The sequence below is a fragment of the Canis lupus genome, chromosome 27, assembly GCF_011100685.1.
Source record: "Canis lupus familiaris isolate Mischka breed German Shepherd chromosome 27, alternate assembly UU_Cfam_GSD_1.0, whole genome shotgun sequence".
Taxonomy (NCBI): domain Eukaryota; kingdom Metazoa; phylum Chordata; class Mammalia; order Carnivora; family Canidae; genus Canis; species Canis lupus.
Window position 1 is genome coordinate 6,007,340 of NC_049248.1, and position 17,387 is coordinate 6,024,726.

Below are 17,387 nucleotides of genomic sequence, written 5' to 3' on the forward strand. Positions count from 1 at the left end.
TTTTATTTATTTATTTATTTATTTATTTATTTATTTATTTATTTATTTTTAATTTTTATTTATTTATGATAGTTACAGAGAGAGAGAGGCAGAGACACAGGCAGAGGGAGAAGCAGGCTCCATGCACCGGGAGCCCGATGTGGGATTCGATCCCGGGTCTCCAGGATCGCGCCCTGGGCCAAAGGCAGGCGCCAAACCGCTGCGCCACCCAGGGATCCCTTCCTTTTTATTTATTGAACCCTGACTGCATATGGCCTCCTTATTCTCACTGCATATCCCAGAGCTCTTCTTCCTGTCACTCCATCTGGAAGACTTTCCATGATGACCTTTACTCAAACTCTCCAGTATTTCAGCTGTGTCTCTACTCTTCCTCATTGCAAAGTTCAGACATCTCGGGATGCCTGGGTGGCTCAGCAGTTGAGCATCTGCCTTTGGCTCAGGGCGTGATCCTGGAGACCCAGGATCAAATCCTACATCAGGCTCCCTGCATGGAGCCTGCTTCTCCCTCTGTCTGTGTCTCTGCCTCTCTCTCTCTCTCTGTGTCTCTCATGAATAAATAAAATCTTAAAAAAAAATAGCAGTCAACACCCCCCAAATTAAAGCCAAACTAAAAATGTATAAGATCCAGATGAACACAATGTAAAGGAAACCGGAGGAGTCTGAAGAAGTTGTAAAAAATACTTCCAAAGGACATGTCACATGGAAGTGGAGAGAAAATGAAAAAAAAAAAAAAGTCATTGGCTTTATTTAAAAAATCACAATAAATTATAATGGCCAAGATTTGTTGAGTACATATAATGTACCAGACACTAATTTAATCCTTACATAAATCTTATAAGAGAAATGTCATCATTAGCTCTACTTCACTAATGAAGTAACTAAACCACAGAGAAGTCAAAACATATTACCAAGATCACACAGCAGAGTAAGTGTCCAGAATCAAACACAGAATCTTATCCACTGTTTGTTATTGCCTCATCGCTTGGGAAGTTTGATTCTGAAAGAGAGAAAAGCACTGAATTTTGGTTAAAAAAGATGGTAGAACTAAGGGTTCTTTTCTCACTCTAATATTGGGACATTTGGGTATATTTAAAGTCAGTAGAAAAGGAATCTGCCCAGAAGGAGAAATAACAGAACAATGTTAAACAGGAATAGTCTTTTCTCTGGCATGCTGGAGGGCTGGGCTCAGAGCACAGAGGGCTGCTAAACAGTAGAGACAGAGGCAGGGCAACTCCTTTGAGACCACCCACAAGCATTATGCTAAGTGTCACTCAAGGCATTTGGGGGAAGGGCTAGACTGGCTGGCTGTGTGATCTTCTCAACAAGTGAAAAAAAAAAAGGCATTTAGTGAAAGTGAGCATCAAGGGGATGAGGACCAGGGATAAAAAGTGCTGAGGAGGGGACACCTTGGTGGCTCAGCAGTTAGGAGGCTGCCTTCAGCTCAGGTCGTGATCCCAGGATACAGGATCAAGTCCTGCCTCCTGCTTCCGGCTCCTACGGGGAGCCTGCTTCTCCCTCTGCCTATGTCTCTGCCTCTCTCTCTCTCTCTCTCTGTGTCTCTCATGAATAAATAAATGCATCTTAAAAAAAAAAAAAAGGTGCTGAGGAGGTCTTGAAGAGTATCCCTAAGGACTAAGCCAAGTTTTAAGCCAGACTGCTGTAGGTATATTTGTGGGCTAGTCCTGCTTGGTTGGTGGATCCTCTCCAGGAGTATCCTGTGAGCTTTAAGTGGGGCCTACAGAAAGGAGCAGTGGAGGTGATAGGAGGAGTTCAAGAACCAGGGGAGGCTGAGTGACTGAGTGACTGCCCACACTGGGCAGGTTCACCTGTGAAGGTGCACCTGGGGCATTTCAGTGTGGCCAGGACAGTCAAGTTTAGGGGAACAATGTTGTGGGGGGGCATTTTGTGATGGGAAGAGATGAGAGAGGGTTTGGACATACTGCTGTAGCCTTGGTGGTAGGTTCCAAAGTGGGACAGTGAGATCAAGGTCTCTCACTGTACATTTATATGGAAGCTGTTAACTCAGGATGGCAGTAGGGGGGCAGTGTATAAAGGGAAAATAATTTCACCAGGACACTGAAATAGATTCTGTGAATGATTCCTGCAAAGAGGTGGAGAGGGGTTTAGGGAATGGGAGGGCTTTGGAAGAAGAGGACAGGATCAGGACAAATGCGTGATGACAGTTGTACCATAGATATAAGGAGGAAGGAGCTCAGGGGGCAGGAGATGGCACATAGGAACAAAGAGAGAGATGACCCTTCCTCTTCTCCCATTAGAGTGGGAAGAGGCAGAGATGTACTAACATTTACTGCACATCTTTTGTGCCAGGTACAAGATGCTCAATAAATATCAACCAATTATGTTAATTCAATTCATATTAATTTTAACCCTAATACTAACTATAAACCCATTTTATAGGTGAGGAAATTGAGACTTAGGCTAGGTAATTTGCCTGAGGCCCTCTGCTGTATGTGGTGGAGTAGGGATTTAACTCAGACTCTTTGGCTCCTAAGCCCATAATGTTCCCAGTAGTAAACCTTGGTGAAGCCCCCAGAAGAGAAGAGGTAGGAACTGCCTCCTAAGTGGTGGAGAAAACAGGCTGAGATGCTTGAATGTAGCTTCTACTCATCTGGCCAGGGAGCCTCACTGAGGAGGGAGGGAGAATCCTGATGGGTTTTATGAGCTCAGGGATGAAGATGTGGAAAGGAAGGCCAAGTAGAGAGGGCCATGGCTCTCTAAAACATGTCATGTGTAGCCAGTCACATTGCCCTGATGCTTCAACCTCATGAAAGGCAGATGATAACAGGAACCCAGCCCAGCCTTGTTTCTCCCAGATCTGTGGTTCATCTGCCATGGTACTAGTAGAGAAAGCACTAGGTGGTCTAATTCTACTCTTTGCTTCATTTTTCCTCTGGATTACTGGCAGAAGATTTAGCAACCCTTCAAGTATGTCACTGAGTGCAGCAGGAAAAGCAGCAGCAGAGGAGATGAGAACATTTCAATAGCTTGACTCTGTCTCTTCTCCCATCCAGGGAAGAGCTGTCATGAACAGAGCTACCAAACGATGTCTGGAAATGAAGAAAGACACTTTGGGCACCTATGTGCCTGTGCTCCAGAACTGCACCACACAAGCATGGACAATACAGTACACCATGCAAAACTGGGGTCAAACTAACATCCAATGATCCTCAGAGAGCCTGGATTTGGGATACCAGTTCTTGCCACTGGCTTCTACTACTAAAGCTGCTCAAAGTAGAAGAGGGTGAGAACAGGAAAGTATGCGTGTATGTTTACTGTGGCTTCAGTCTGCAACACATGGGATGTGGGGAGATGAGGTCTATGCATGTGTTAGGATGCCCAGGCTGGAGAGGGGTGAGGAAACTCTCTTCCAGCTTCCCTTGGAAAGTCATGATATATATCAAATGCCATTCTTGGAAACTCCTTGAAATAAGCACCATCATCTGGCTGCTATGTGGGAAGAGAACTAGGAGGGTGGAAGTCTATCGTTGACTTCTGCCAACACTGTTTAGTCTTCATTCCTGACAACTACTATTGCCATCTGCCCCACACATCCTCCCCCAGCCCATATGCTCAGAGACTCCCCAGACAGCCTGGGGGCTGCTCCACAGGAGAGGCTGGGTCATCATTGGGCTGGCAGCATGACAATGATTCAGGTGGCACCAATTCTCTGAAGGTGTGTTACCACTGCTGTTCCCCTTTTCTGAACTGTCCTGAAAGATGCAGCAAATAGACGAATAATCTTTAAAAATCCCTCCATCTCCCCACCCCACAACAGCAGTTTTATTTGGATTACTCAATCCCTCTCATACCAAAGAGATTCTGAAGGCTAAGGGTAGGCGAGAGAACATGTCTCCACTAATCCCAGATCTGCACAGTGCATAGAGGATGGTAGAAAAAGTCCAAGTCTATCTGAGTCTTTAAGTAGCTTATAACACATAATAGACTTGATTACCTATTTCTTTTTATTCTCCCTGCAAATTATGGAAAAATTGAGGCTTGGAACAGAGAGGCATTACTTTTTGGGACACAAAGAAGGGATTGCAGGCACAAACTTAAAACCAAGGGTCCTTACTGTCACCCACTGGATAAATCCTTTCCCTTAGTTTAGTGAATTGGGAAGATACGTCTAGGGATGCCAATTTTGGCAAGGTCCTGGTGGTTGGTGGGAGTAGGCACCATGGGAGGAGAGGAGGTAGGATGCAATGTGGGTATGTTGTGTTGTGTGTTCACCTTTTGAGATTATGCAGACTGGTCCCTTCCTTGAGAGGGTCACCTTTTTCTTTTAGTCTTATGTTAGTGCTACTTGGTTATGACTCTGGGAAGAGGCTACCTTTAGGCATTGGGCAGACAGGACACTGATAATTTAGTGCAGAATTGAATAAGCTAAAATTTTTTTAAAGTAAACTCTTAGAAGTGTATAAGTCATAAGTGTATGGCTTGATAAAATTTCCACAGTGATCAAATCCATATCGAGAACTAAAACTTTACCACAGGTAAGATTTTATTATGAAAAAATTCAGGAACAGGATAAAGCAAATAAATAACTTCTAGTTTCTTCATAGCAAATTGAAGGGAAAATGCAATTCACAGCAAAGCTTTTTTTTTTTTTTTAAAGTTTGTACCCATTGGAAGGATGGACAAAAAAATGGGAAATATCCTTAAACATATGAAAAGATGTTTAATCTCACTCTGAGAAATGCAAATTAAAATGGTACTGAGATCATTTTTTCACTTAAATAGGTGAAAATTAAAAAGTATGATAACCATTCTGTTAGCAAGGTTGTGGGAAACAGATATCTCCTATTTTGATGATAGGGATGCAAAGTGGTACAATCCTTTTGGAGGGATGTTTGGCAGTATTTAAAAGTACTATAGGGGGTCCTGGGTGGCTCAGTTGGTTAAGCATAACAACTCTTGATTTCAGCTCAGGTCATGATCTCAGGACATTGGGATCTGCAGCTCAGCAGGGAATCTGCTTAAGATTCTCTTCCCCCATCCCAGCCCTCCCCCTGCTCATGCACATGCATACATTCTCTCTCTTGCTCTCAAATAAACAAATAAATCTTTAAAAAATACTATATGTGCATTCTCTTACTTGTGCCAGCAATTCTACCTTGAGAAATTCACACCTCTAAAAAATAAGAAAATACTTATGTATAAATGAATTATTTGCAGTATTGAATTTAATTGTAAAGTGTTGGAAATGAACTACCTGTTCAAACATCAGACTGGTTGAGTACATCCATACAATGGAGTACTATGCAGCCATGGAAAATAACTAGAACATTTCTTTGAATAGATATGGAATGATTTCCAGTGTGAAAAAAGAAAAATTGCATTTATAGTTTGTACCTTTCAGGTAAGAGATAAGGGGAAAATATACGTATATCTGTTCATTTCTGCAAAATGAAACATAAAGATAAACCAGAAACTAATGAGATCAGTTACCTACAGATGGTATTGGTTAGAAATAGAATAGAAAGGACTGAGGATAGAAACAGGTTTAGAAAGGATGTTGGCAGAGTGACATTTCTCATATATTCAAAACATAAATACACAAACCCAACAAGGATAAAGGGAAATCCAAAATGGAGTGCAAATTAAAAAAGTGAACTTATCTCTGTTTCTCTATTTTACGCAGTCATTCTGAGCACACTCAGCATCCAACATGCAGATCTTGGTTTCTAAACGTTTTCTAGTAAAAGGAATTAGGGCTCCTTGGAGAAATATTTGATTTTAGGTCTGGGGCCTTAGACATTTTCCTGTGCTAGAAAATAAAGAAATGCTCCACGAATGATGGCGACATGTCACAACCTATAGCAGGCAGATCCAAGGGGTTCTCACTGGCCAAATCTAGGACAATTTGAGCATTAAAATAAATGATGCTTTTATTATATAGATTAAAAGCAATAGGATAAAATAAGAATCCATGAGTTCATACCAATAAAGGAATGGTTGGACAGGTGGATGAATGAAGAAATAAGGAGAAGGGAAAATTCTTCTTTAGAGTAGATTGCCAATTAAAAAATGTAGGAAGAAATCTGGAATTAGAAAATTATTTGACAAGCCATAGCTAAAATTGTTTCAGGCAATAATGTTAAATAGATGTTAAAATTAATGGGTGATGAGAAATAGAATACATACATAATATCAAAGTAACCCTCCAGAAGATATTTGTTAATTTGTAGTTAACAAACATAAAACTGTAATTTCATGGTGGAGAAAGCTGGCAGACACTATCTTAACTGAGTGGTAAATGTTAATATCATCAGTTACTGGACAAATGGATATTACATGTCTTCTGATAAGAGGCACTAAAAGATACAATATCATTTCCTTATTTTTTTTAAGATTTTATTTATTCCTGAGAGACACAGAGAGAGAGGCAGAGACAAAGGCAGAAGGAGAAGCAGGCTCCCTCTAGGGAGCCTGATGCGGGACTTGATCCCAGAATCCTAGAATCACAATCTGGGCCAAAGGCTCAACCACTGAGCCACCCGGGTACCTCTACATCATTTTAAATGGTGTTCTTGCCCCAAATAAGAACCTGACTCTATAATTTTGAGGAAAAAAATTAAGCCCAAATCAAGGAATATCCTTCAAAATAAATGGTCTGTATGCTTTAAAATGGGAAAGTCATAAAAGACAAAGACTGACAAACTTTCCCACACTAAAGGAGACAAAGAGTCCTGACAGCTAAATGGAATGTGTGGTCCTGGATGGGAATCCAGACTTGAGGGTAATTAGTTTTCTTTTGGTTATAAAGAACAGCAGGGGACAACTGATGAAATTTAAATAAGATTTGTTGATCAGATAATAGTACTGTATCAATATTATTTTCCTGATTTTGATTACTGTACTCTGGTTATATAAGAGTATAAAAGAATGTCCTTGATTTTACAAAATACTCGATGGATGGATTGGGGAGGGGCATTATCTCTGAGAGTATACATATTGTAATACATATAACCTCCTTAGCAAAGAGACCTAGGCAAAAAGTCAACTTTATGACAAGTTAAGGAGTGGGGTGGGTATAGTTTATTTTCCTTCTTTCTCTAACAAGTCATGATGGCTAGGTCAGGATTTGTCTTTTCCAAACACCTTGCCAATCTCCTTCCATTTTTTTTAATAAAATAATTTTTTATTGGTGTTCAATTTGCCAACATACAGAATAACACCCAGTGCTCATCCCGTCAAATGTCCCCCTCAGTGCCTGTCACCCACTCACCCCCACCCCCCCGCCCTCCTCCCCTTCCACCACCCGTAGTTCGTTTCCCAGAGTTAGGAGTCTTTATGTTCTGTCTCCCTTTCTGATATTTCCCACACATTTCTTCTCCCTTCCCTTATATTCCCTTTCACTATTATTTATATCCCCCAAATGAATGAGAACATACAATGTTTGTCCTTCTCCGATTGACTTCCTTCACTCAGCATAATACCCTCCAGTTCCATCCACGTTGAAGCAAATGGTGGGTATTTGTCATTTCTAATGGCCGAGTAATATTCCATTGTATACATAGACCACATCTTCTTTATCCACTCATCTTTCTTTTTTTTTTTTTTTTTTTAATTTTTTTTTTTAATTTTTATTTATTTATGATAGTCACAGAGAGAGAGAGAGAGAGAGGCAGAGACACAGGCAGAGGGAGAAGCAGGCTCCATGCACCGGGAGCCTGATGTGGGATTCGATCCTGGGTCTCCAGGATCGCGCCCTGGGCCAAAGGCAGGCGCCAAACCGCTGCGCCACCCAGGGATCCCTATCCACTCATCTTTCGATGGACACCGAGGCTCCTTCCACAGTTTGGCTATTGTGGACATTGTTGCTAGAAACATCGGGGTGCAGGTGTCCCGGCGTTTCACTACATCTGTATCTGTGGGGTAAATCCCCAGCAGTGCAATTGCTGGGTCGTAGGGCAGGTCTATTTTTAACTCTTTGAGGAACCTCCACACAGTTTTCCAGAGTGGCTGCACCAGTTCACATTCCCACCAACAGTGTAAGAGGGTCGCCTTTCTCCGCATCCTCTCCAAGATTTGTTGTTTCCTGCCTTGTTAATTTTCCCCATTCTCACTGGTGTGAGGTGGTATCTCATCGTGGTTTTGATTTGTATTTCTCTGATGGCAAGTGATGCAGAGCATTTTCTCATGTGCGTGTTGGCCATGTCTATGTCTTCTTTGGTAAAATTTCTGTTCATGTCTTCTGCCCATTTCATGATTGGGTTGTTTGGTTCTTTGCTGTTGAGTTTAATAAGTTCTTTATAGATCTTGGAAACTAGCCCTTTATCTGATACGTCATTTGCAAATGTCTTCTCCCATTCTGTAGGTTGTCTTTGAGTTTTATTGACTGTATCCTTTGCTGTGCAAAAGCTTCTTATCTTGATGAAGTACCAATAGTTCATTTTTGCTTTTGTTTCTTTTGCCTTCCTGGATGTATCTTGCAAGAAGTTACTGTGGCCAAGTTCAAAAAGGGTGTTGCCTGTGTTCTCCTCTAGGATTTTGATGGAATCTTGTCTCACATTTAGATCTTTCATCCATCTTGAGTTTATCTTTGTGTATGGTGAAAGAGAATGGTCTAGTTTCATTCTTCTGCATGTGGATGTCCTATTCTCCCAGCACCATTTATGGAAGAGACTGTCTTTCTTCCAATGGATAGTCTTTCCTCCCTTATCGAATATTAGTTGACCATAAAGTTCAGGGTCCACTTCTGGGTTCTCTATTCTGTTCCATTGATCTATGTGTCTGTTTTTGTGCCAGTACCACACTGTTTTGATGAGCACAGCTTTGTAGTACAACCTGAAATCTGGCATTGTGATGCCCCCAGATATGGTTTTCTTTTTTAAAATTCCCCTGGCTATTCGGGGTCTTTTCTGATTCCACACAAATCTTAAAATAATTTGTTCTAACTCTCTGAAGAAAGTCCATGGTATTTTGATAGGGATTGCATTAAACGTGTAAATTGCCCTGGGTAACATTGACATTTTCACAATATTAATTCTTCGAATCCATGAGCATGGAATATTTTTCCAACTCTTTGTGTCTTCCTCAATTTCTTTCAGAAGCGTTCTATAGTTTTTAGGGTATAGATCCTTTACCTCTTTGGTAAGGTTTATTCCTAGGTATCTTATGCTTTTGGGTGCAATTGTAAATGGGATTGACTCCTTAATTTCTCTTTCTTCAGTCTCATTGTTAGTGTATAGAAATGCCATTGATTTCTGGGCATTGATTTTGTATCCTGCCACGCTACCAAATTGCTGTATGAGTTCTAGCAATCTTGGGGTGGAGGCTTTTGGGTTTTCTATGTAGAATATAATGTCATCGGCGAAGAGGGAGAGTTTGACTTCTTCTTTGCCAATTTGAATGCCTTTAAAGTCTTTTTGTTGTCTGATTGCTGAGGCTAGGACTTCCAGTACTATGTTGAATAGCAGTGGTGAGAGTGGACATCCCTGTCTTGTTCCTGATCTTAGGGGAAAGGCTCCCAGTGCTTCCCCATTAAGAATGATATTTGCTGTGGGCCTTTCGTAGATGGCTTTTAAGATGTTGAGGAATGTTCCCTCTATCCCTACACTCTGAAGAGTTTTGATCAGGAATGGATGCTGTATTTTGTCAGATGCTTTCTCTGCATCTAATGAGAGGATCATATCGTTCTTAGTTTTTCTCTTGCTGATATGATGAATCACATTGATTGTTTTACGAGTGTTGAACCAGCCTTGTGTCTGGGGGATAAATCCTACTTGGTCATGGTGAATAATTTTCTTAATGTGTTGTTGGATCAATCTCCTTCCATTCTTTAAAGGTTCTTCATTAGCTAGTAAATGAGTTTGGTGGCTTCTGCTTCCAATACATTTTCTAGCCGAGGCTAAATTGAAAAAGATGAGCTGTGGTTTTCACTGGTGCATTGTCCTGGGGCCAGTAGTAGCCCCCAAATCCTAGCTAGTCACCCCTCCACCAAGCTCCCTATGTCCTCTTCCAGAGAGCTTGCGGGAAGGCCTTCCCATTGGGCCTGCATCTTGACTAGTAGTGTTCCATATGAGAATTCCTTCCCAGCACTGCTCCGGAAAGTTGTGCATTTTTCCAATTTTAAGTTTCGAGAAAAACCAGTTGAAAAATTAGGAAGACAAGAAAGAGCTCTAGAATTCTTCCGTAAGAATTAAAGCTTTGCAAGTTACATAGAGATGACTGACATCCAAAGCAATGCAGGAACAGGAAACAGAGACAGAGTCCAACGTTAAGCGTATATTTTCGGAAACCAGGACAGGAGTATGCAGAAAAAAAGACAGCCACAACAATCTAATCAGTTGGACGTGCATATAGCAATAGCCATGCTGTAAATGTGTGTGTGTGTGACGTTTCCCTCTACTGGTGAGGAAGTGTTGTAAATGAAATACATATTAAGTTTTTATGCATAGCAAACTTCATACAAAACTTATGGCATTCTAAGGAATAACAAGTTTGAGGAGCAAAATATGTTCTTAAATTAGCAATTTCAACATGATTCTGATTAGTGCTGTTAACCTCACTAACCTCTTACCAAAAGACCCAAAATTACATTTTTTAAATACTACAAATTTCATGTAATGTTGGCTGATGTTTCTAGGGTTTGAATATTTGCTATAACCTATAGTTTTGTGAGGCTTAATATTACTAGGCTTAATACCTCTTACTATTTATTTATTTATTTATTTATTTATTTATTTATTTATGAGAGACACAGACTGAGAGAGAGAGGCAGAGACACAGGCAGAGGGAGAAGCAGGCTCCTCGCAGGGAGCCTCATGCGGGACTCGATCCCAGATACTGGGATCACAACCTGAGCTGAAGGCAGGCTCCCAACCGCTGAGCCACCCAGGCATCCCAATATCTCTTATTTATTAAACAACTTTTAGAAATCCATAATAGCAAGTAAAGAATATAACTAATCTTAGAACTAGTAAGGAATAACTTATGCTTTGGGGAATTTGTGAAAATTCCTGAGAGTTCTGATTTTTTTTCCTGAGTCCCTAAGATAATGTCTGCTGGGAAATTGGGACTACTACCATAACATTACAGAAACCTATTGTCTCCATCAATTTATTGCTCTGGGTTCTCCATTAAGCAATCAATCAAAGGGGTTTCTTTCAGGGTTTTTAAATAAAAATTTTGTGGTTCTTCTATTGTTTTTGGCAGTTTTTTAAAACTACTCCATTGAAGTATGATTGACATGTAAAAAGCTGTACATATTTAATATATGCACCTCAATGAGTTTGGGGATAAGTATACCTCCATTAAATCATCACCACTATCAAGGCCATAGACATACCGATTACCTCCCAAAGTTTCTTCTTCTCCCTTTTATTATTATTGTTATTATTATTATAACCACTACTATTTGTGGTATGCATACTTACCATAAATAGTAGTGGTTATAATAATAAATCTTACTGTAATATTTACCCTCTTAGAAAATTTTTAAATATACAACATAGTATTGTTAGCTATAGACACTATGCTATATTGCCCTAGAACTTACTCATCTTGCAAAACTAAAACTTTGTACTCTTTGACCACTGCCTCTTCATTTCCAACCTCCCTGACCCCTGGCAACCACCATTCTACTCTCTGCTTCCATGAGTCTATTTTTAGGTTCCACATATAAGTGAGATCACATTTGTCTTTTTTATATCTGGCTTATTTCCCTTAGAATAATGCCCTCCAGGTCCATCCATGTTGAAAATTTGCCAAATGTTTTTAAATGTCTTCCACAAAATCAGTTTCCCAGGAGTCTTTTTTTCTCATATCTGTGTGCACATGTGCTGTGGTTGGCTGCAAGTTCTCAGCTATGGCTGGGTGGACAGCAGCCCAGCCACAGTGTCTGATTGGCTCCTTCCAGAGCACAGTGGTTCTCATAATTGTAACAATCTTCAACAATTAGTTCCCAGTGACTTTTTACTCTTCAAGAACCTCTCTCCAGGGCAGAAGTTCTGATGAAGAAAGAGTTCACTGACATGGAGTGAAGTAACATGTATTTCCCCAGTTCCTCTGCTTGTGAGGGAAGGAGAAAATCTAGGATTACAGGTGCAATAAAAGGAATCCAAGAGTAGCTTAAAGCTCTAGCATCATAATCCACTGCACTCCTTTCCTCCAAAATCTGTCCTCCTAACCCCATCACAGACTCCCTTCCCCCCCTGCTAGAATCCTTCCTCATTAATAGGTCCAGGGTACAGAGCAGGTGACACAGATTCTGCAGTACAGAAGCTCTAGGCACCCATGCTCTGCTTTCTAAACCGTGAGTCCTGCCACTCCAATGAGGGATTCTCTTCCCTAGTTAGACCCAAACACTAGGTCCCAGGCAGGGCTGCTGCTCTGGGAATGGTCTGTCTGCCAAACCTTGATTTGCTTTTCTGAGCTGGAACACTTCACTTCTGAACACTTTGCTCCTGAATGGCTTAGGGAACAGGAGACATAGACTAAGAAGACAGGAAAACGCTGGCTCAAGAATAACAATGGTGGTGACTACAAAACCAGTTTGGGTGATGGAGGATGCTGCAGGATAGATGTGGCTGGAGAAGTAGGCTGCATGGGTATTAGCAGTGGTAATTAGCAGTGGGCAAATCAGCATGCTCTAGGACAGGATCAGAGGGCAATAGATCCGGCAGGGTGGTGAATGGAATGGGGTTGGCAGAGGACTATATTTTCTTCTAATATCTGCTGCAGGGGCCACATGGTGCTAGGTAGTTCTCAGGGAACCCTAGCAATGGTAAGTGGTGGCTCAGTGTAAAAATGTTGATAGCTAAGTCTAGGGATTGGCCAGGCAGGGAGGCTGTGAGAGGGCCCTGAGAAAAGGCCTCTATCTGTAGTTGCTGCTGTTCTTATTTCCCACCCTGCAGGAAGGCTTTGGTTTGCTCTCTGTGCTTGAGGTTTACTTGCCTCTACCCACCCTCAGATGTTAAAACTTTCGCACCTAGGGTTAACTCAGTTCCAGTGGAGCAGGCATTGGCTACTACCAATCAGTGGGATAATCTGATCTTTTCATTCATTCAGGACAGGGCAGTAGAGGGGTCTACTCAAAAACACTTTACCCAATGGACTTTTAATCAAGGGCAAACTATTTTTCATGGAGGATTTTTCTTAGGGCACTGCCCTAGCCCTTAGGATCTTGAGAAGAGCTTTGTAAAGGGAGTAAGGTTCCCATCGATTGGATTCACTTTTCTTCCTTAAATGAACTCTTTGGGAGCAGGGAGATTTCTTAAGTCTCCCATAAGAAATACCCTTAAAAAGTGAAGGCACCTCTTGAACAGTGCAAACTCCCTGTAGCCAAGTTCTCTCAGAAAGAGAGAGGGAGAGAGAGAGAGAGGGTGGGGGGAGTAGGGTGGGGTAGAGGATTTAGCTATTCTGGGCAACATCCAGGCAGCAGTAATTCCATGGATATTGCCCAACACTGCTCTCCAAGTGAGAATCAAGGGCCAACTCGGCGGACCCCTGGCCATCTTGAGCTTTTCCAAACATCCTGTTTATTACGCACAGAGGGGTTTGAAAAAATAAAAGTAGTCAGGACCAGTTCCACCCAACAGGCAAGGAAGGGAGGTTCTGAAGGGAGCAGCCAAAGTGCCTGGAGGAGGGTGGGCTGTGGTTGGGTTGAGCCTCTTTGGGCAAATAGACCAATTGGCTGGTCACGCCCTGAGCAGAACATGGTAGAATAAATAGGCAACTGATCTGAAATTCCACTTGCCCTGGCCTTAGGCGGGAGTGGTCTGGCAAATCCAATAGTAGAGACTTCACCCGAGACATGCTTTGAATAAGTACCCAGCTGAGACTTTGGCAGACTCTTGTCTGTCTCCACTCCATCCTTAGATCCTTTGGGCTCCAGACAAGATCAAAGGTTCCTGCTCTTCTTGGCCAAAAGCCTGAGGGCGCGGGGGTGGGGGTGGGGGCGGAGAAAGAGAGAGAGAGAGAGAAAGAGAGAGAGAGGGAGACTTATAGGAGTCTTTTCATTATGGGCTCCTGGTTACTGAAATTTGAAAATCTGGCTGTGAACACTTATTTCAGGCCAACTGTTGGCACCAATGTTATAACAAGGATCAACTTCTACCGCACTCCCCGCCCCTTTTCAAGTCAAATATGGAAAAACTCCATTTGGCAGTTATTTTCCCTGAAATAGTAACAAGAAGAGAGACAAATATCCCAAGTTTTTAAAAAAGAAATCTTTACGGTGAATCCGGTGTTCCCTTACAATGTTATTTTAATAAGTAATACCTTTGATTTTGTCATCACACTCCCGGTGTTTGTGATTATAAATGGACCTCTAGACTGAGAGTGCAGGTCAGTTCTAAAGCCATAGTTAGGAATTAAAAAAAAAAAAAGCCAGTGTATTAAAAGACACATAGTGAGTGAGTGAGTGAGTTTAAGTACATGCATGAGTCAGAGAACAGAAAAGCCAAGGTAAATAAGCTCCCTGCAGGGATGGCTCAGGGGACAGGGTTCAGATTACCTTGAGACTGCATGTTTCCTCTCTACCATCATGAGGGCACCTTGTAATACAGGTTTTTTCTTTGGAGAGTGAGTCTCCTCACAGAAGGGACACCCTGCCTTTTCTCTTTCAGTTACACATTGTCTTGCCTCCTACTGCAGGGGTTAGAAAAAGAGAGAGAAAGGTCCATTTGAATCCCTTTTTGTTGTTGCCTTTTGAGACCTTGTAGCTGCTGGATGCATGACCTAGACATATCAAGGGTATGCAAACTTAGCAATGTTTCTTTTGAATTTTATGGTTTTCATCCATTTTTCCTGCCCTTCAGTCCCAACTTTAATTTTTCTATATCTGACACTTGGTTGAATCAACTTGAATGGTGCAGAAAGAGAAGCAGGAGCATAGGAATCAGGGACAGGCTAAGTAAGAGGTGTGGGCGGTGTGTGGAGAAGGTTCTCAGCTCATGCCTCATGTTTAGGAGACTTCCTGACAAGTATGACGTTTGAGGAAATGAGTGAAGAGAAATGGACTCTTCCTGGTCGAGAAGCCCAAGATTATCCCAAGGACATGATTACAGGTGAACAGAGAACTGAGAGTAAAGGGAGCCAATAATGAATTTGCCTGGATGAAATGAAAGGACAAGAAGGAGATGAGGGCAAGCCCTGGGAGACAGCTGGGCCTACAGGGAGCACAGTGACCGGCAGAAATGTCTTCATTGCCATCTTCTCCCTAAGGAATACATAGAGAAACAAATGAATGACTAATATTATCTTCTAGTTTTCATTATAAATGTTCCAAGGCACATGGAGACATAAATGATAAACAAAGAGATAAATAGCATGCATAATCTTACCATTTTGAGGTGATAATTATAAATTTATCTTTATCTCCTTTTCATCTTTTTTCTTTAAATCTATATGCCTGAACATATTTATACATTTTATAAAATAAAGGCCATACCTGATTCACAGTTGTAGCTTGATTTTTTAACTTAATATTCTACACAGAAATCTAGCATTTTTCATTTGGAGAAGTCATCCGCTGAAAGGCAGAAGTTTTTAGTACAGGCTTTAGGAGATAACTCTAGAACAATAATGTCAGTGAGTCTCTTTCAGGTGCAGGTTTTGTGTGGAGCAGAGCATTCCCTCAGCTTATCAGCCCAGTGCAGGGGGCTACTGTTCTAAGAAGGAAGAGGACAGATGGAAGAATATTGGAAGAGCTCTGTTCTCCAGGTGCAGTGGGAAGGAGCTCGCAGGGCTGGACCTATGCCAGGGGTCAGTGCTTCCCAACCTAGAAGGATGCTCATTACAGTTATCACTTGCTGAGCATCTACTGTGCACTGGGTAACGGAGCTGTGCAAATACTATCATCCTTCAAAGAATCTGACAAAATAGGTGTTATTATTCATACTTTCGATGTGAAGAAACTAAGGCTCTCAGAGGTTAATTTACTGGTCCATGGTCATACAACTGATACGTGAATGAATGAGGGCTCTGATTTGGGTTTCCAAGAGGGAAGAATAGAAAATTATAGGCTTTGAAATACACAAAAAATATGGATTTGAATCACTTTTGTGAAAACAAAACTTTCTTCTAGACTATAAAAAGTAATGCATATTCATTGAAGAAAACTTGCTATCAATCTCTCGCTTTTCTCATACCTTGATTTGGAAAGTCTCTGTTATCGGATTTCCCTTGCCAGGATCTTACATTAATTCATCCAACAAACACTTACTTTTCAATAGTCATATATTAGCCACTGTTGAAGGGACTGAAAAAAAATTGGAAAGTTTTAGCCCCTGCTTTCAGGAAATAGAAAGTGCAATGGGAGTAAGCAAACACATGCACCCTGTGATATCGGTAATGATGATTAACACAGAGACCTGATGCAAGGGCTCAGGAAGTACATCTGTGAAAGGAGGATTAAACCTAACTGGAGAGGGTCACACTAGGCTTCAGGATGAAGGGAGTATTCCTCTCCCAGCCTTGTTTCATCTGTTAAATTGGACAAGAGTGACTTCTGGTCCTGGCGTTCTGCAATTCTCATCTCCTATTCTTACATGGATTTGTCACCAAGGACAGTTCTTTTCATATGTAAGGGGCTCTTGGTTCCCAGGGTGGCCTGATCTGGAACCCAAACTGAATGGCAGCCTTCAAGGTCTCCTTGAGTATAGCTCCTTATGCTTGTTTGGCAAGGGGAGATGAGTTCAGCTACAGGTTCGGGTTCTATTTCCTTCCTACACTCAGCTCCCTCACTCTTTCAATGCCTTCTAGTCTTCTAATGGCAGATTGTGATGTGCTCCACCCCTCTCCATCCTCAAATTTCCTGGAAGGATAGACCCCTAGCCAGGATTTGTTCTGATTCAGCTCTATATCCCTCTAGGACTTAATGCTTTGTACAGAGAAGATGTTCAATCACAGCGAATGAATGCATTATAGTTTTTTCTTTGGGAAACATTTTGCATGGAGTTTAAAAGTACCTGTATTTGTTTTCTCTAATTTGTGGAGCAAATTACCACAAACAGTAGCTTGAAACAACATAAGCATATTATCTGTAGTTCTGGAGATCAGGAGTCTGACATAGGTCTCACTGGGTTATAATCAAGGTGTTGGCAGGGCTGTGATTCTTTTCGGAAGTTCTAGAGCAAATCTCTTCTTGCTTGTTCTTTTGCTTTATTTTGTTTCCGTTTTTGTCTTTTCCAGCTTCTAGGGGCTGCTCTGTATTCCTTGGCTTATGACCCTCTTCCATCTTGAAAGTCAGCAGTGGCTAGTCAAACTTTGCTCACATTGCATCACTCTGACACTGACTGTTCTTCCCTCCTTTTCTAGCTTTTAAGGGTTGCTATGATTACATTGGGCCCATCTGGCTAATCCAGGATCATCTCTCTATCTTAAGGTCTGTTGATTAGCAACTTCAATACTATTTTGCC

At 41.5% G+C, this 17,387-nt stretch overlaps 1 protein-coding gene and 1 long non-coding RNA gene across 9 annotated transcripts in view; one reads left to right on the forward strand and one right to left on the reverse strand.

The window, feature by feature from the left end:
* Positions 1–17,387, forward strand: part of GALNT8 (polypeptide N-acetylgalactosaminyltransferase 8) — a 134,681-nt gene that overhangs the window by 52,873 nt on the left and 64,421 nt on the right. For 3 of the 5 annotated variants that reach the window (XM_038576548.1, XM_038576546.1, XM_038576549.1), the window contains one exon: positions 3,033–5,039. The exons of the other annotated variants lie outside the window; for them this stretch is intronic. In XM_038576548.1, coding sequence (XP_038432476.1) covers positions 3,033–3,185 — 153 coding nt within the window. In that variant the 3' untranslated portion in view covers positions 3,186–5,039. Of the gene's footprint in view, positions 1–3,032; positions 5,040–17,387 lie in introns of those variants that run through there. 5 annotated transcript variants of the gene reach the window in all.
* Positions 9,666–17,387, reverse strand: part of LOC102151868 — a 28,583-nt gene continuing 20,861 nt past the window's right edge. For 3 of the 4 annotated variants that reach the window (XR_005379763.1, XR_005379762.1, XR_005379760.1), the window contains 2 exons: positions 14,483–15,187; positions 9,666–13,898 (listed from right to left, as the gene is read on the reverse strand). This is a non-coding gene — a long non-coding RNA (uncharacterized LOC102151868). The remainder of the gene's footprint in view (positions 13,899–14,482; positions 15,188–17,387) is intronic. The other variant, XR_005379761.1, reaches the window with a different exon arrangement.